Source organism: Salmo trutta, chromosome 31, assembly GCF_901001165.1.
Source record: "Salmo trutta chromosome 31, fSalTru1.1, whole genome shotgun sequence".
In the NCBI taxonomy this organism is placed as follows: domain Eukaryota; kingdom Metazoa; phylum Chordata; class Actinopteri; order Salmoniformes; family Salmonidae; genus Salmo; species Salmo trutta.
The window spans coordinates 12,464,060-12,479,854 of NC_042987.1; the positions used below are offsets into that span (position 1 = coordinate 12,464,060).

At 46.6% G+C, this 15,795-nt stretch overlaps 1 protein-coding gene across 2 annotated transcripts in view; it reads right to left on the reverse strand.

The window, feature by feature from the left end:
• Positions 1 to 1,257: 1,257 nt before the first annotated feature.
• Positions 1,258 to 15,795, reverse strand: part of LOC115169562 (GREB1-like protein) — an 83,910-nt gene continuing 69,372 nt past the window's right edge. For both annotated transcript variants that reach the window (XM_029725296.1, XM_029725298.1), the window contains exons 19-33: positions 15,419 to 15,552; positions 12,263 to 12,605; positions 11,498 to 11,613; positions 11,129 to 11,373; positions 10,371 to 10,948; positions 9,967 to 10,069; positions 9,654 to 9,809; positions 9,322 to 9,461; positions 8,782 to 8,943; positions 8,147 to 8,351; positions 6,797 to 6,962; positions 6,021 to 6,390; positions 5,675 to 5,875; positions 4,403 to 4,541; positions 1,258 to 4,114 (exon numbers count right to left, since the gene is read on the reverse strand). In XM_029725296.1, the coding sequence (XP_029581156.1) occupies positions 3,951 to 4,114; positions 4,403 to 4,541; positions 5,675 to 5,875; positions 6,021 to 6,390; positions 6,797 to 6,962; positions 8,147 to 8,351; positions 8,782 to 8,943; positions 9,322 to 9,461; positions 9,654 to 9,809; positions 9,967 to 10,069; positions 10,371 to 10,948; positions 11,129 to 11,373; positions 11,498 to 11,613; positions 12,263 to 12,605; positions 15,419 to 15,552 (3,222 nt within the window). In that variant the 3' untranslated portion in view covers positions 1,258 to 3,950. The remainder of the gene's footprint in view (positions 4,115 to 4,402; positions 4,542 to 5,674; positions 5,876 to 6,020; positions 6,391 to 6,796; positions 6,963 to 8,146; positions 8,352 to 8,781; positions 8,944 to 9,321; positions 9,462 to 9,653; positions 9,810 to 9,966; positions 10,070 to 10,370; positions 10,949 to 11,128; positions 11,374 to 11,497; positions 11,614 to 12,262; positions 12,606 to 15,418; positions 15,553 to 15,795) is intronic.

Here is a 15,795-nt window from a genome sequence, read left to right on the forward strand (position 1 = left end):
TTAACTCTCAAGAGAGTGATATGCTCCCTGGAGCTGGTGTTGATAACTGGAGTTCAATTGGACAGAGTACTTTTAACTCCATTATTGGTAACCAGAGACAGGGAGTTAAATCTATGGAGTAATCCACAGATGGATTGTCATATTTCCCAGCATGCTCCGTTGCAGGTTGATTTTTTTTAAATCGTTTGTTTCAATATCTGTATTTTCGCATGTACTGATTGTTTTTGATCTTATGCTACACAAAGATAAGAAACTTACATTTTTCTAAACTAATCCGATCTGTAAGTGACTGGATTTATAGCAACTGTTAGTGAGATAGTTGTTCCAGTTTACATGGTGTAGGTAGTCTTCATCTACTGTATTTCCTTATTTACTCAGAGTTGTATGTATTGTAAAAGGGCTGGATATCTTCCTGTAAATTGGCGTGCAACAGAGATTGTATATCACATTGCGAACCACCATAATGTGACATGTTGAGAAATAATCAAATAAGGCTTTCCACCCTTATAACTCAAAGGAAGTAAAATGAAAGAGAAATGGACTCTGCTGTAGTCGATTGTTAATTCCAAACAATCCAGTGTAAAATGGCAAGGGAGTTGATAAAAAAAGGCAATTGGGAGTTAAATTTAAGCGACTTTCTGAGAGTTGCATATTTAGTGTTGTTTTAAGTCCAAAAATATCAACACCATGACCAGAGTAGTTTTAACACAAAATGGAGGTGGGAGCATATACACCCCAAAATAGTTTTACATTTCCATAGAAGTTACATTTACTGTGTAGACGGGGTATGACATAGTTTATAGTAATGCTAGTGACTTAAAATAACCTGGTGTTACACCACACTGGGTTTGGAGGTGAATGAAACACCCATGTCCCAATACTACCTCCCACGGCTTATAAATAGCGTATTACAGTACATGGCTTGACCATAGAATTAGGAATTAAAATACAACTCTCAAACTTTGAATACCACTAGAGGGTCATTGGAAAAGGTTGAAAAAGGTTATGGAAAAGATTGACAACAAAAAAACGGTGTTACCAACTACAAGCCTTTTGTAAGGAACAGATTATTCGAAAACGTAGCCTCAGGGGATTACTTTAAAAACAAAAATGCTACGCAAGAGAGAGGAAGTAAACTTGTACTTTTTATCTAGCAATATAACAAACAAATGGATCCACCTTTTGTAGTACCCTTTCATTGAATGTGTTTAATGTGAGCACAGTTCAACATATAAACAACACATCGTCACAACTCCCTAGTTTATTGTAATGTCACTTTATTACATTCAGAAATTCCAACAACAAAAGCATGTTTTCCAAAGTCAAATGTTCACAGCCCGCATATTGAACAACCGCAATGGTCAACATGAGGTAGATGACTCTGTGGCCAAGCCTACCATCGGTTGGGTCGCCAAATCTTTAGCAAGACACTTAAATACCCACAACAGATAATACTTCAGTGAAGATTGTGAGAAGCAAATTGCATAAGTTACTGTATGTGTTCATCTAATTATCTACAAACAAGACACATTCTATGGGTCAAAAGGGTATGATCAATATCGAAGGGTCTGATCATCAATCAATCCGATTAATCAACCAACACTGTCTGTCTTTACTGATAGTGTAATCAATATTTTCTCAGTGTCTTTGTTCATCATTTACCCCGTACAGTTTTGATGACAATGATCAATACTTTTTTGGTTGTTGCTGCTGGCAAGTTGTATAGTGCAAGTTCACATTTCCTACCCCTCAACATTCAGTAGATAAGACTCAAGAGCTCTTGGTCTTGCGCAAAGCCTTCGTCAATGGTTTTCAGAAGAGGATACGCTTCTTGATTTTAGCTCGCTCAGTCAGCATGCAATCAATATTATTACACTTCAACATGATTATCAGTCCAAAATGCTTGTTCAAATAAATAAGAATCTCTCATGTAAAGGACATGATTTTCATGAGAAAAAAAACGAGAATAATCTGACATGAGAAAAGCCAGGGAAACGAACACGGTAAGAAGATAAAATCTTAGGTAGATTCTTTGCGCCTTGGCTGGCAAACACAAAATGCAGACAGAAAGCCATCATCATGACACCAAAACATAACTGCTAAAAGTGACACAATACAAAAAAGAAATGGTCAGAAACCCTCCGCGAGCCGTAACGGGGTTGATTGAATATATTAATAATGTAAACAAAGCTTTTAACAACAGACAGTTGTCCTCAAATCCAACTTAACCTCTTAACCCCAACCAGACAGATGTTTCTTCACAATTTCTTCAATTGGATTGGCCTGTAGCCTCTCCATTGTAAGACTTATTACAATATTACCCTTCACTGCAAATGAGTGATCTATGTAACAACATCACTTAATAAGGCATATTCTTTGGATTACCCTGTGCAGTAACATATAAAAAAAACATTCCTACCTGCTTTCAGGTAGATGAATTGACCTACAGTATTCATCTGATGATGACAGCAGTCCACACCCATTTTCTGATTATCCATAGTTTCATGTGAAAACCCTGCAACTGTAAGTCATTTGACTGCATTAAGGTATATGGGGGAGGCCTAAGCCATCTATACTATCAGGCACGGAGAACAGATCACTGAGTAATATTACAATCATAAACAAGACCACAGGCACAGTCAATAGCAAGATAGGTAGAGGTGCCAGTGAAGGTTTGCTCTTTCTATAGCATCCTCATCTAGTAGTGGGAGCTACTGGGATATATGCATCATCCGCATAACATGAAATAGAATTCTACTTTGTATCTCAGCATCAGGTCGTTAGAGCTAACTGATTGGTCAACAGGTCTCTTCCTGCTCTCCCTCGCTCCATTTGATTGGCTCAGTTAGATGAGCAAAATTACAATGTCATAGGAACAGTTTAGTTAGGGACAACATGTTGCAATATGAAGGCACAAGAGCAACAGGGTCCCTTGCGGTGGCTTGCCAGTCAAATGTAAGTGGACAGGACTGTACACTACACAGTGGCTTAGATATCAACTAGAAGCTTTTCCCCTGACTGATCAGCATAGAAATGGATATACTAGACCTTGATGATAGAATTCTAATACACTCCAGAATCTATAATATTTACACTAGTAATCTAACAATGGAGTGGGATTTTAGCGAGAAGAGAGGAGAGTAGAGGAGGCTAAGGGCAAGGTGCAGATGTGGATGTCATTTGTGGCTCATATCAGGGGAATCAACAACATTACAATGGGTAATAAGTAACAACACTTGACACTGAAGGCGAGAGAGAAAAGCAGTAGTTTTCCTTTAGCAACGGGCAACTCGTTGTTGCCTCTCACTTCAAAACCCTGAGATAAAGCGTATGTCCGTGACGGGACATCCCAACAAGAGCTGTGTTCGCCACAGCGCCACGCTTACAATCTTTGAATAAGTCCCATTATCGATGGCGAGAGTCTATTTTTGCAGCAAGAAATATGTCAACAAATACAGAAGTTCACTGATAATGCTGATTTTTGCACAGTAAAGTCTTTGAATTTTAATCAGGCTCAGATTAGGGACAGACCCCAACACAAGTCTGAGTTAAAACTCACTGTCCAACCACTTCTGTTCCAAACATAGCACAGCGTTGTGGAGGAGCTTGTACTGTAGGAGAAGGCATCACATCCACATTGATGATGGCCACATGTCCATTTTTTGGGCTCTTTGGCCTTGATGTGCCCCAATACTCCTCTCTGATCTCCTGACATCATTGTGATTGTTAACTGGTCTGAGAACAGATGTTATACTCCTGCGTGATCAGGGTCTGTGTGACAGGAGGTCGGCTAAACAGATCTGAGAACAGTGGTTGTATCCCCCTAACAGACAGGGAATCGTCGTGATTGTTAACTGGTCTGCGATCAGTGGTTAGTGTGTATCCTTCTGTCTAGTTAGGGTGGATGGGACAGGAGGGCCATTTGGGCAGGTCTGGCAGCAGTCTCAGGGTCAAACATGGCGTCCTGTGAGAAAGTAGAGGGGCCGGTCTTCGCTGCAGTTGGCTGTCTGGAACTCATCCCGCAGACGAAATTGCCACTTGTCCTCCAGCTCCAGCCGTACGATGGTCTGACGCAGAGAGTTACGGTCCTGGCAGATCACACACAACGTGGCACCTATGGACAGGGTCAGGGGTGAGGGGTCAGAGGCCATAGGTCAGGGAACCAATCAGAAAGGTGCTATGGTTTTCCTGCTGTATATGCATGTATTGCTATATAGAACAAATCAGAAAAGTGGCATCAATGAAGTGAATTTAACCGGAGGGGAATAACCCTTGGCTTCACATACATTACATTGACTTAACCTCCCAATATTTGTTATGGTTTCGCAACTCGGGATGAGGTTACACTTAACATCACATAAGGGCTAAAAAAAAACAACAACATTGAAGTAGCATCAGTTACCTTTGAGGAAGCTGAACTTTTTGAGGAGGCCAGAGACGACAAAGGAGTCACACAGGTAGAGCAGCAGGCCGCTGAAGACCAGACCCTGGTGGTCCAGGTTAGTGGAGTGTGGCCTGGAGCTAACGTAGCACACTGACACCTGGGGATGCAGAAAGCACAGTCACACCTCCACCATCTCACTCGTGACCTTTTTATCAGGGAAACAGTTTGTGGGATCTGTTCGCAAGATAAACCTGCGCTGGGTTGACGTTTTTTTTTTACATTCATCTACTTTGCAGAAAATCAATGCACGAGTTGGACACATGAATCTCAAGATTTTCACATTCTCTCCACCAGACTAGCTCAGCTCGTACCTCATGGCAAGCCTATGTTGAGGTAGCTGTCTATGGACAGCACTGAGTTGCTGCATACTTCATGGCCTGTGTTGAGGTACATCAGCTGTCTATGGGTTGGATCTTACCTCAGGGCTTATGTTGAGGTACAGTAGCTGTCTAGGGGTTGGATGTTACCTCATGGCTTATGTTGAGGTACAGTAGCTGTCTAGGGGTTGGATGTTACCTCATGGCTTATGTTGAGGTACAGTAGCTGTCTAGGGGTTGGATGTTACCTCATGGCTTATGTTGAGGTACAGTAGCTGTCTAGGGGTTGGATCTTACCTCATGGTCTATATTGAGGTAGCTGTCTAGGGGTTGGATCTTACCTCAGGGCCTATATTGAGGTAGCTGTCTAGGGGTTGGATCTTACCTCAGGGCCTATGTTGAGGTAGCTGTCTAGAGGTTGGATCTTACCTCATGGCCTATATTGAGGTAGCTGTCTAGAGGTTGGATCTTACCTCATGGCCTATATTGAGGTAGCTGTCTAGGGGTTGGATCTTACCTCAGGGCCTATATTGAGGTAGCTGTCTAGAGGTTGGATCTTACCTCATGGCCTATATTGAGGTAGCTGTCTAGGGGTTGGATCTTACCTCAGGGCCTATGTTGAGGTAGCTGTCTAGGGGTTGGATCTTACCTCATGGCCTATATTGAGGTAGCTGTCTAGAGGTTGGATCTTACCTCAGGACCTATGTTGAGGTAGCTGTCTAGAGGTTGGATCTTACCTCATGGCCTATATTGAGGTAGCTGTCTAGAGGTTGGATCTTACCTCAGGACCTATGTTGAGGTAGCTGTCTAGAGGTTGGATCTTACCTCATGGCCTATATTGAGGTAGCTGTCTAGAGGTTGGATCTTACCTAAGGACCTATATTGAGGTAGCTGTCTAGGGGTTGGATCTTACCTCAGGGCCTATGTTGAGGTAGCTGTCTATGGACAGCACGGGGTTGCTACTGTTCTGTACTGCCTTGGGGAACAGTCTGTGGCTGCAGCTCTGGAGAAACTTCTCCAGGAGGAACTGAGCCGGGGCGGCCAGGAGGGTGTGTTCACTGTCTGGGGCACAGATGTACTGGGGTGGGCTGATGGGGGTTGGGTTCTCCATCACCTAGAGGGGGAGTAGGGTATGGGTTAGCATGACTGACTGTGTTTCAGACTACACACACATACTCGCGCACGTACACGCATACGCACACACAATACATCTCTCAGACCAGGAGGTGAGGTAGAAAAATGAGGAGCAGGACACTCACGACGAGTTTGGGTTTGACCAGGAAGTCCTTGTGTCCTCCAAAGAGTATTTGTTTCTTCATCAAGCTGAAGTGGTTGAAGCGACAGAGCAGCAGACCACTGCTGTTGGCTCTCAGGTTGAAATCCACCTCCTCACAACTGTATCGGTTGAGGTCGTACTGGACGTTCTGCGTCAGCTCAACGTTGAGCATGACAAAGTCGTGAAGGTGGCATCGGGAGAAGGGCCGGGCTGGCAGGCGGCGGGCCAGGGCACTGCTCCACTTGCGGGCCCCGCACACGGCATATAGGGAGATCTTAGGAGTGGCCTCCATGTGCTGCAGCACGGTCTTTAAAGACACGTTGGTCAGACTGGGCCCGGTGTCTGCCATATCACTGAGGGAGACAGGGAAGAGCGGGGGAGACAGATATTAGTCTTGTTATTGATAGAGGAGTCCAGATATATTCCGGTTTTTGTGTGATTGCGCGTGTGTGTCTGCGCGTGCCAGTTTCCCCCAGCAAACCGGGAACATTCCCAGGACATTAGCTAACGTTCCCATTAAGTTCTAGTTAGGGTTTTATCTTACATTAGGTTGATAACATCCCAAAAACATTGAAATATATATATTTAAAAAATATATGTTCTGGGAACGTTCTTGTGAATGTTTTATACAAACATTATATATTAATCAGCACAACTGGACAATTTTGGGGTTATTAGAACTTTTGGAGCAACCTAATAAATGCTCTGGGAATGTTCACAGAACCTATTTTGGTTTGCTGGGTCTGTTGTAACCCATACCTGCTGCTGTCCTGGGGTTGGTGTGCGTTCCAGAGCACGCAGGAGTCATCCATCATGACTATAAAGGGCCAGACGTCCTGCCTCTTGACCCCCTGCTCCTCCAGACGGTTCCTCTCCAGCTCCAGATTGTGGTAGGACAGCTCCTTGATCATGAACCGAGCCGCCCCTGGGACAGATACAACAGTAATGTTACTGCTATGTTACTGACAGTGGTTGCATCCCAGACAGTCATTGCTCTGGACTAAAGTAGTGCACTGTACAGAGAATAGGGTGCCATTTGGGACACACAAGTTCCCTAATGGGATGCCGCCCCATAATAACCATAATGATAGAGTACCTATGCTGGTGGAGACCCACTGATATTTCATTTATTTGCCTGGCCACATGACCCGACCAGGAAAATGTCTGGGGTCTAGTTATGACCAAGGTGAATTCCAACAGCTTTATGTTGGGCCATAGTCACAGCTTGTATGGTCACAGTAGAAAAACATTAGCCAACCACCGACCCAAGAACTCTACCACAGAGTTTCACCTCCGACTCTAAAGCTCCAACTCACATGGCAGTCTGAACTTTGACCTGAATTCCAATTATTACTTTGTTGGTTCTCTCACCTGCGAAATTGTCCTGTCCTTTCAGCCTTTACCCAATGCCCCTATTACTGCACCTGGCATGTGCTTGTAGTACTGCAACGCTATTGGTCCATCCATAAAGACTACACACCTAAATGGTGGATCCATATATCAGACTACTGGCCTGCCGGTGTTCTCATTGGCCAGGCCCTTCCCTTTTGGTTCCTGCCATATTCACATCTCAAGTACCTACTAAAGTTATGTGTCCAAACATGCTTTACTCAACAGATGGCAATATAGACACAGTATATCTCTTGAATTTCACACAGACTGCTGTAGATGCATAATTATTATCAGAGAGAGATACGCTACTGGGCAAACTAAGAATGTAAAATACATTAGTGTATAAATAAACAAATGCCTAAATATAGTTTATACATCGCAGGACAACTCTATGGTTTCTCTGTTGAGTGTTTTATCACAAATGACTATGGTCCTCAATGCTACCGCTCAGCAGGGAAACACCTTACTGAGCTCTATGCTGGGACAAAAACTGCAACTCTCCAAGCAGGGTTGAGGGTAATTAACCATTCAAATGAGTTAACCTATCTAAATGACTGATTTCCAGACCCTCTGAGTAGGGCATAGTTTCCCCTAGATGCTGATTTTGGGTCAGTTTCATATTTTCCCCACTAATGGTTACAGTTAGGATTGATGGAGGTGAAGCTGATCATAGATATGTACCTAGGGGAAACTTTACCCAGGGGCCCAAACACTCACCAACTCCTGCACTGTTGAACATGGCGGGAAGCACCAGCAGGATGTGGTTGGGCCAGTATTTCCTGTAGTGGTGCATCTCGTACTGCTTGACCACCAGGATGTGGAGGTGGGCGGTGCCCTCCATGGCGTGGAAGATGTTGAGAAGGCCGTGCTCCTGGCGCCCCGTGGTCGGGGTGAAGATGGGACTTTTCAACAGACTGAGGTCCTGGGATGGGAGGAGAGCTGTAGTTAAAGACGCATAGTGCAGCTGGCTATGGGGCAGGTAGCCTGATCAAGCAGACTGACCGCTGAGCTATGGCGAGTTCAGGCTGGTTCCACTAGGCTAGGGCCCAGGGCCGCAGTAGCATCAAACAACTAAAGTGAGCGAACGAGAGACACATAGGTGCATAGTTCGCGCTGTGTGTGAAATGTGGCAACTCCTTGTAACATGATGATGTGTGTGCCTGTGTTGCTTATGTATTGCTTATGGCACTATTTCATTTAAGCACATTTAACGCCATACTGATTACAGAAGCTGAAGGATGAGAACATTCCTTGTCACTAATAATATTCATCTTGGGCGCAACATTCTAAGAACTCGAGGGCAGTCTCAAGGTTTTCCCCAATCCCCACTGATTTCCCCCATCCCCCTTTACCTTAGCAGAGATGAGGGGCAGCCTCATGCTCTCCAGGTGACTGCCCTGCTGGCTGAAGACAAAGTGCTGCTCCTTGGCCTTGGGGATGATGAAGTGAAGCTGCACCTCCTCTCCCAGCATGGACGAGCAGAACGTGAAGGCGTGGAAGGTGCACTCCGACAGCTGAACGCAAACACAACCACACACATTGTTGCGCACACATTACGCACGCATAACACACATTATTACACACATGTACGCTTCCAGTACAGACAGAGCTGCACCAGTCAGCACACGTCTCAGCACAAAAGGCTGAACCGCTCAGCGCACCAGTCGTTCTACAAGTTGGACGGTCGTTTTTCGGTAGGTTTAGAAAGGGGGGAGAAAGGGGCTTGAGACCCAACAACGCAGCAGGTGATCTGTTAGTTAAGCCAATAAATAAAGTTCTCCATTGAGACAAATTATCTCTTCACAATGACAAACGAGCTACCCTTTCCTTCCCAGAGCCATTTATTCATATCTAAATACTGTACGTGGCTGGTTCCCTCCCTGTGCACTCACCTGTGTGGCTGGGCTGGCTTCACAGTACTGGTGACACTGATCACAATGGTGAAATGCATTGTGGGCTGCGAACATACTCAGCCGCATCGACACCGTTTCCCTCTTCGCAGGCATTTTGCTCTCTCCTTCCAGTTTAGGATCTGCATGGACAAACATTACAGTTACACCCACATGCTATGGGACAAAGCTGCATACACAATGTACATAGACAGCGATGCTTGAGGTGGAAGTCGAGGTAGAAGGCGCAGCAATATCTGACCCTGAATCAGTGGAACAAGGGCAGCTTCCTCCTACAATGACAGGGATGGGAATAAGAGTTTATTTCTGCTGACCTTTCAAGCCCTTTGGCATCTTGTCAGTGTAAACAGCGCTGGCCCTCCTGAACTTAGGGTCTCTGGGGAAGAGGTCGAAGGGCAGTTTGCGGATCTCCTCAATGTCTGGCCACTGGGTGCTGGCTGGGGGTGTGGCCTCGGACAAATCCGTCATCGCTAGAAGAGAACCATACAACATACATTGACATCAGCCTCAGTTTCTAGACTAAGACAGTATGAGAGAAAATTAGAGAGAAAGAGGACGAGAGAGAGAGAGAGAGAGAGGAACGGACAGATAAAGAAAATATTAACTAGGGGATCCTGCTCTCCTCACCTTCCTCCAGCTCCTCTTCATCATACACATCCACCTCAAGCAGTCTAATCAACATACGGAACAGGATGCGTAGAAACTGCAGGTAGGCACCCGTCTTCCCCACCTATCAGAGAGACAAAACAGTTGTTCAACCGATTACAACCTATCTGGTTTTTACCTCTGACACTCATTGCATGCAGCCATTGCCACTCAATCTGCGGTATCCATTCGAATACCGTCATTATACACAATCGCCTCTTGGGACTCCATACAACAAGGTCGATATTCTCTTGCTTGAAGAGGGATAAGTGAGGAAAATGAATATCAGCATGCAGCTCTAGAATACGATGCATGACTTGTACAGGAGAGAAGCTGTCATTGATATAGACAAGAGGTGAAATATTAATATCTGTATGGTCTCTAACCTGTGGGGGCCCGCTGAGCAGCAGGCGTCGTGGGTGTGGCCCTGGGGGGGCCTCGTGGTCGGCATGATGTTGCCTGGCTACGGTCCACTGTCTGTAGAAGAGGCTCTGCTCTGACCCTTGTAAGTTAGGGGTGAAGAGGGGCCTCAGCGGGCTGCTCCAGCCCACATCGGCGTGAGGCAGCAGGGAGAAGGAGCTCAGCTGGCTCCCTGATTCTCCAGCCAGGAGGTTGTAGGCCGCGCGCGACAGGATGACGGTCCGGGGAGAGACCCGAGGCGACTTGCTGCCCCGGCCGCATTGCGTAGACTGGCTGGGGTGCTGGGTCGAAGAGGAGGAGGGGGAGGAGGAGGAAGAGGAGGAGGAGGAGCAGAAGGACGGAGGGGCGTTGGAAGGGCGGGAGGTGGCACTGCCCAGCGAGTCACACTCCTGTTTGACCCGGCGGGGGGATGATGAGGTCGTGCCCATCCCGTCTTCCATCATGATGCTGCCCGCCTTGCCTCCGGGGGGGCAGGAGGAGGTGGAGGGCTTCTGGGAGGAGTCAGGGATGTCAGAGGAGCTGACCCTGTTCTCTGCCAGAGAGCCTGGGGAAGGGAGAGGCAAGGGACGGTGAGAGAGAGAGTTCAGACTCAAAGAACAGTATTTCAAAATGATTTCATAAACACAAGTGTAACACCATCACTACACAGTATCCTAAACCCTTAAAACAATCATCTTGTCCCCATTTCCTAAACATGAGGTGTCTCTTTTGTCCAGCGACCTACCGGGGCCTCTGGTAGCAGCGCTGCCGGTGCTCTGGGGCCTCTCCAGGTCCATGTGCAGCTCTAGGTCTGGGTCCTGAGGGCCACTGGTCTTGTCTGTCTCTGGGTCCTTGGGGGCCATGGACCTGCAGGGCTCCTTTACCACCCTCAGGGACACGTAAGAGCAGGCCAGACCCACCTCCTGCTCCAGGGCCGTACGCGTCAGGTAGCTGGAGTCGATCAGACGCAGGTCACAGTACTTCAGGGACCTAAGGGGGAAAGATCCAGTATAAAGGTGAGGTGGGGGATTTGAATCAATTCTACAAAGTCAATCCAATAGAGGATGCACCTTCTATGGCTAGGTAGATGTAGATGCTGTCATGTCAGTACTACCTTGGAAAGGTTTCTCCTAGAGGGTCTTTTCCAGTGAGGATGACAATGCAGGGAAGACCCTCCAGATCCTCATAGGTGTGAGGGACCCAGTCTTCAATTTCACAGCCCCGCCAGGCCTGCAGAAACAACACAACACACAATTAGAAATGTTTCGGAGCCTAATTAAAACCAAGTTATTATGTCTCAGTCTGATGAAAGTGGATGGGCCCTTGATATGATGACATTTTTTAAAGACATCTTCATCAAATCACTTATTTCATAGAGAGAGGTGGTGTTCAAGGTCATCTCAATATCAAATCATTTCTGGGTAACAATTAAGTACTTGTTAAATTGTGATTGTTTTCAAATAAAATGGTCCCCAAAAAATTATATATAGCTTCTTAGGAAAGAGCAATTTCTCAAACAAGAATTTTGCTAGGACTGTCTTGGAGTGGGGAGGGGAAAACTGAAAACTAGCTGTTATTGGCAGAGAGGTTTGGAATTTTCTTTCTTATTGTGCTATTAACTAACTGATGTCACCAGGCAGGCTAAAACTCCAACCCACCAAAACTGGCTGAAATTTCAGGCGGTCTATTCAAACAGCTCTTTCACTAAAAGGACATTATCATAATTTTCACAATTTCACAGTATTATTCCAACCTCATAGTGTGGAAATAAATATAAAACACTGGATATCGCATTTTTGACTGCACTGGGCCTTTAAGATGTAAGAATAGGCTAATCCAAATTGGCCACCCTGCCCTCCCTCCTGACCTCACATCTCACCTTGAGTCGGTTAGCGAAGTGCCGTGGAAGGCTGAGCTCGGCGGCAGGGCTTCCCAGCAGCACAGCGAAGCAGAATTGAAGACCCAGCTTGTCCCTGACGTCCTCCAGGCGCTCCCGGGCCAGCATGGCCAGCTGCAGAGAGGGCACCCGGACCAGCAGCATGTGGCCCCGGCCCTTGGTCCCCTCCCGGCCCGGGGCACTGATCAGATCCTCCACCATGGCCAGGGTCTCCGGGGTGATGTGATCCCGTAGTGAAGGTGAGGAGGTCAGAGACATCATGGCTTCAGTGTACTGCTGGATCAACAGGTAGCTCCTGATCACCATGCTGTGCAGGTGGGGGTGTCTGCAACCAGGAGAGGAGAGGTGGTGGTGTTAGTTGTGTCAAGGCAGGTTTGGTGTCCAGGTCAACTGGTTAAGCTTTTTGGGGGTGAAGCATGGGCTTTCTGATGATCTTGAACTTAAACTTAAAAAAATAGTTGACATGTAAGAAATAAAATAAAAATGAAAGATGTGTGTATGTATATGTTTGACTTTTATGACAGAGAGTGTGTGTGTGAGAGCGAGGAAGAGAGGCACTGCCTATCAGCTTTAAACTTGTCCCTAAACCTCCTTATGGGGTTCTCACACTTGGTCCCTTTCAGACAATTCTTGTGAACGCATGGTTCACTTAACTTTTTTGTACAGCGTGAACACTCTAAAGGAACTCAGACCCTTCAAAAGAGCCCCCAGAGAGGCCTCCCGAGTGGTGCAGCGGTCTAAGGCACTGCATTGCAGTGTTGCGGCGTCACTACCGGCTGTGACTGGGAGAACCATAGGGCGGCGTACAATTGGCTCAGCGTTTCCGGGTTAGGGGAGGGTTTGGCCGGGGGCTTTACTTGGCTCATCGCGCTCTAGCGACTCCTTGTGGACCGGCGCCTGCAGGCTGACTTCCGTCGTCAGTTAAGCGGTGCTTCCTCCTACACATTGGTGCAGCTGGCTTCCGGGTTAAGCGAAGGGGGGTTAAGAAGCTCGGTTTGGCAGTGTTAAGATAATGGGCATAATGCCAACCCAAGGTGGTGCTAGTGGGGCACCCATCTAGGATATATAAACAGACCTGTAACTTGTAATACCTGAGGAAAGGATTATGCTTGCAGTTTACCAAACTCTCCGAAGTGAGTAATTCACATACACATAATAACATGGTGTCAGAAGTGAGATTTGAACCCACGCCTCCAATCGGAGACCAGAACCATGCTACTGATCAAAACATCGCCCCGCAGACACGGTGTAACGATGTGCGCTGGGAGTCGGGAAGCAAGTTCAGGGAGTGAATGTTTAAATAAATAAAAGAAACAATGAACACAAAACACAAACAGCGCACCGACATGAAACAGAAACAATAACGACTGGGGAAGGAACCAAAGGGAGTGACATAAATAGGGCAGGTAGTCAAGGAGGTGATGGAGTCCAGGTGAGTGTCAATATGCGCATAACGCTGGTGACAGGTGTGCGCCCTAACGAGCAGCCTGGTGACCTAGAGGCCGGAGAAGGAGCACACGTGACACACGGGAAGATCCTAAGAGGCTGGCCGGACACAAGAAAGAGTACGCCCATCCTGGTGAGGGACTACTGGACATACAGAGACGAACTCACAATGCAGGAAGAGGTGGTAGTGCCAGAAACTCTACGCCCGATGATTCTCTCTCGTATCCATGCAGGGCACTCAGGGGTCGAAGCCAGTTTCAGGAAGGCCAGAGACTCAGTATTCTGGCCCAACATGACCCAAGAAATGTAACATGTTGTGGCTGTGTGCAGCACATGTAATGCTAATCTACCGAAGCGGCAAAAGGAAGCGCTGCACCAACATGACGTACCAGCACGTCCTTGGTCGAAAGTGGGAATGGATCTGTTCTCGTTCCTTTTCTGATTATAGTGGACTACTATTCCGATTTCTGGGAGGTGGAGAAAGTGATTGACGCAATAGCCGCTTGCATCATTGACTGTTCTAAGCAGAAGTTTAGCAGATATGGCATACCTGACAGTGGTGTAGTTACAGATAATGGGCCACAGTTCACGAGTCAAGACTCTTCTTTGCTTGCAAAAACCTAGGATTTCCATCATGTGACCTCCTCACCCTCCCACAGTCAGAGTAATGGTAAGGCGGAGTCAGCAGTGAAAATATCCTCTGCATTGGTGTGGGCAGGACACATAATGAGGAGACGCGAAAGACCCCACCAGGGCAGTTATCTCTGCCGACCGTGCCCCCACAATTTCAGGAGAATGTGGAAGAGGAAGGAGAGGCCCTGAGGCTCCCAGAGGTGCCCAACATCCGAGGTGCCAGGCGGGTCATGTTTCGGAGGACGCATGACTCCACCTTCGCCTCTCCCGAGCCCGTTGGGGAGTTGCAGCGATGAGACAAGATCATAATCACCAAATTGGGAAGTAAAAAAAGGGGTATAAATTACAAAACATATATATAATAATAAAACAAAGAGCCCCTGAAGCAAACCGAACTGAGACCATCTCGATTTAGGTTCGCAGTCTGGTTCCCTTTTTGAAGGCAATGTGAACACAATGCTCCCCAGGTTCCCTTGTCATTATTCCCGCACCACACACTAGACTATTGGAACAATGTTTCCTCTGCCATAACCCCTGACATCGGTGTCACGAAAGAGAGAAGATGATGATGTGCAGGTTCACGGAAAAAAAGTGCATTGAGTGAATGTTTGAAAAAGATCTTTGTTCCTTTCTAAACATAGCAATGTGAATGCAAAGGGGACTCGGACCACAAAATAGGTGAACAGGCAAAATGTCCGGGTGCCCTCATTCAAAGGCAAGGGCAGTGTGAATACAAAGAGAACTGAGTTCTTTCGCTTTTTTTTTACCCCAGAGTTCACTTTAAAGAGGACTGAGATCGGTTCTTTTAAAGAGGACCAGTGGAGGCTGGTGGGAGGGGCTATAGGAGGACAGGCTCATTGTAATGGCTGGAATGGATGGTATCAAACACATAAAACATACGGAAACCATTGACTCCGTTCCATTGTTCCATTCCAGCCATTACAATGAGCCCGTCCTCAACTAGCTCCTCCAACCAGCCTCCACTGAAGAGGACCATATGTTAAAACACCCTTAGAGATTTTATGACCCCTAAACCCGGACCCCGAGTGACTGACTGACCTCTCCAGCAGTGTGTTGATCATCTTCTCGAAGGCGTCGTCACAGCGCAGGATGGGACTGGCCACCCCCCACTGCAGAGAGCTGCTGTAGTCCCTCAGGCCAAAGTACACCAGCTCCTTAGGAGACAGCTCCCCCTATGGGTCAAACACAGGAACATCAGCTGCTGTCTGAGCAAATTGACTCATCTCTCTGTCTATTAGTTACATCTACTTGTCTGACCAATAATTTATATATACACTAGACACCATTAGGGGGGAGCTGTGTTGAAGCCAACGTGCCTCCATCTTGGCACTCCTCCAAAATTGTAAAAAAGCTATAGAAATGCATTTATTCATGTCTACATCTGTTTTTTCCATGTTTATTATATTACAGACACC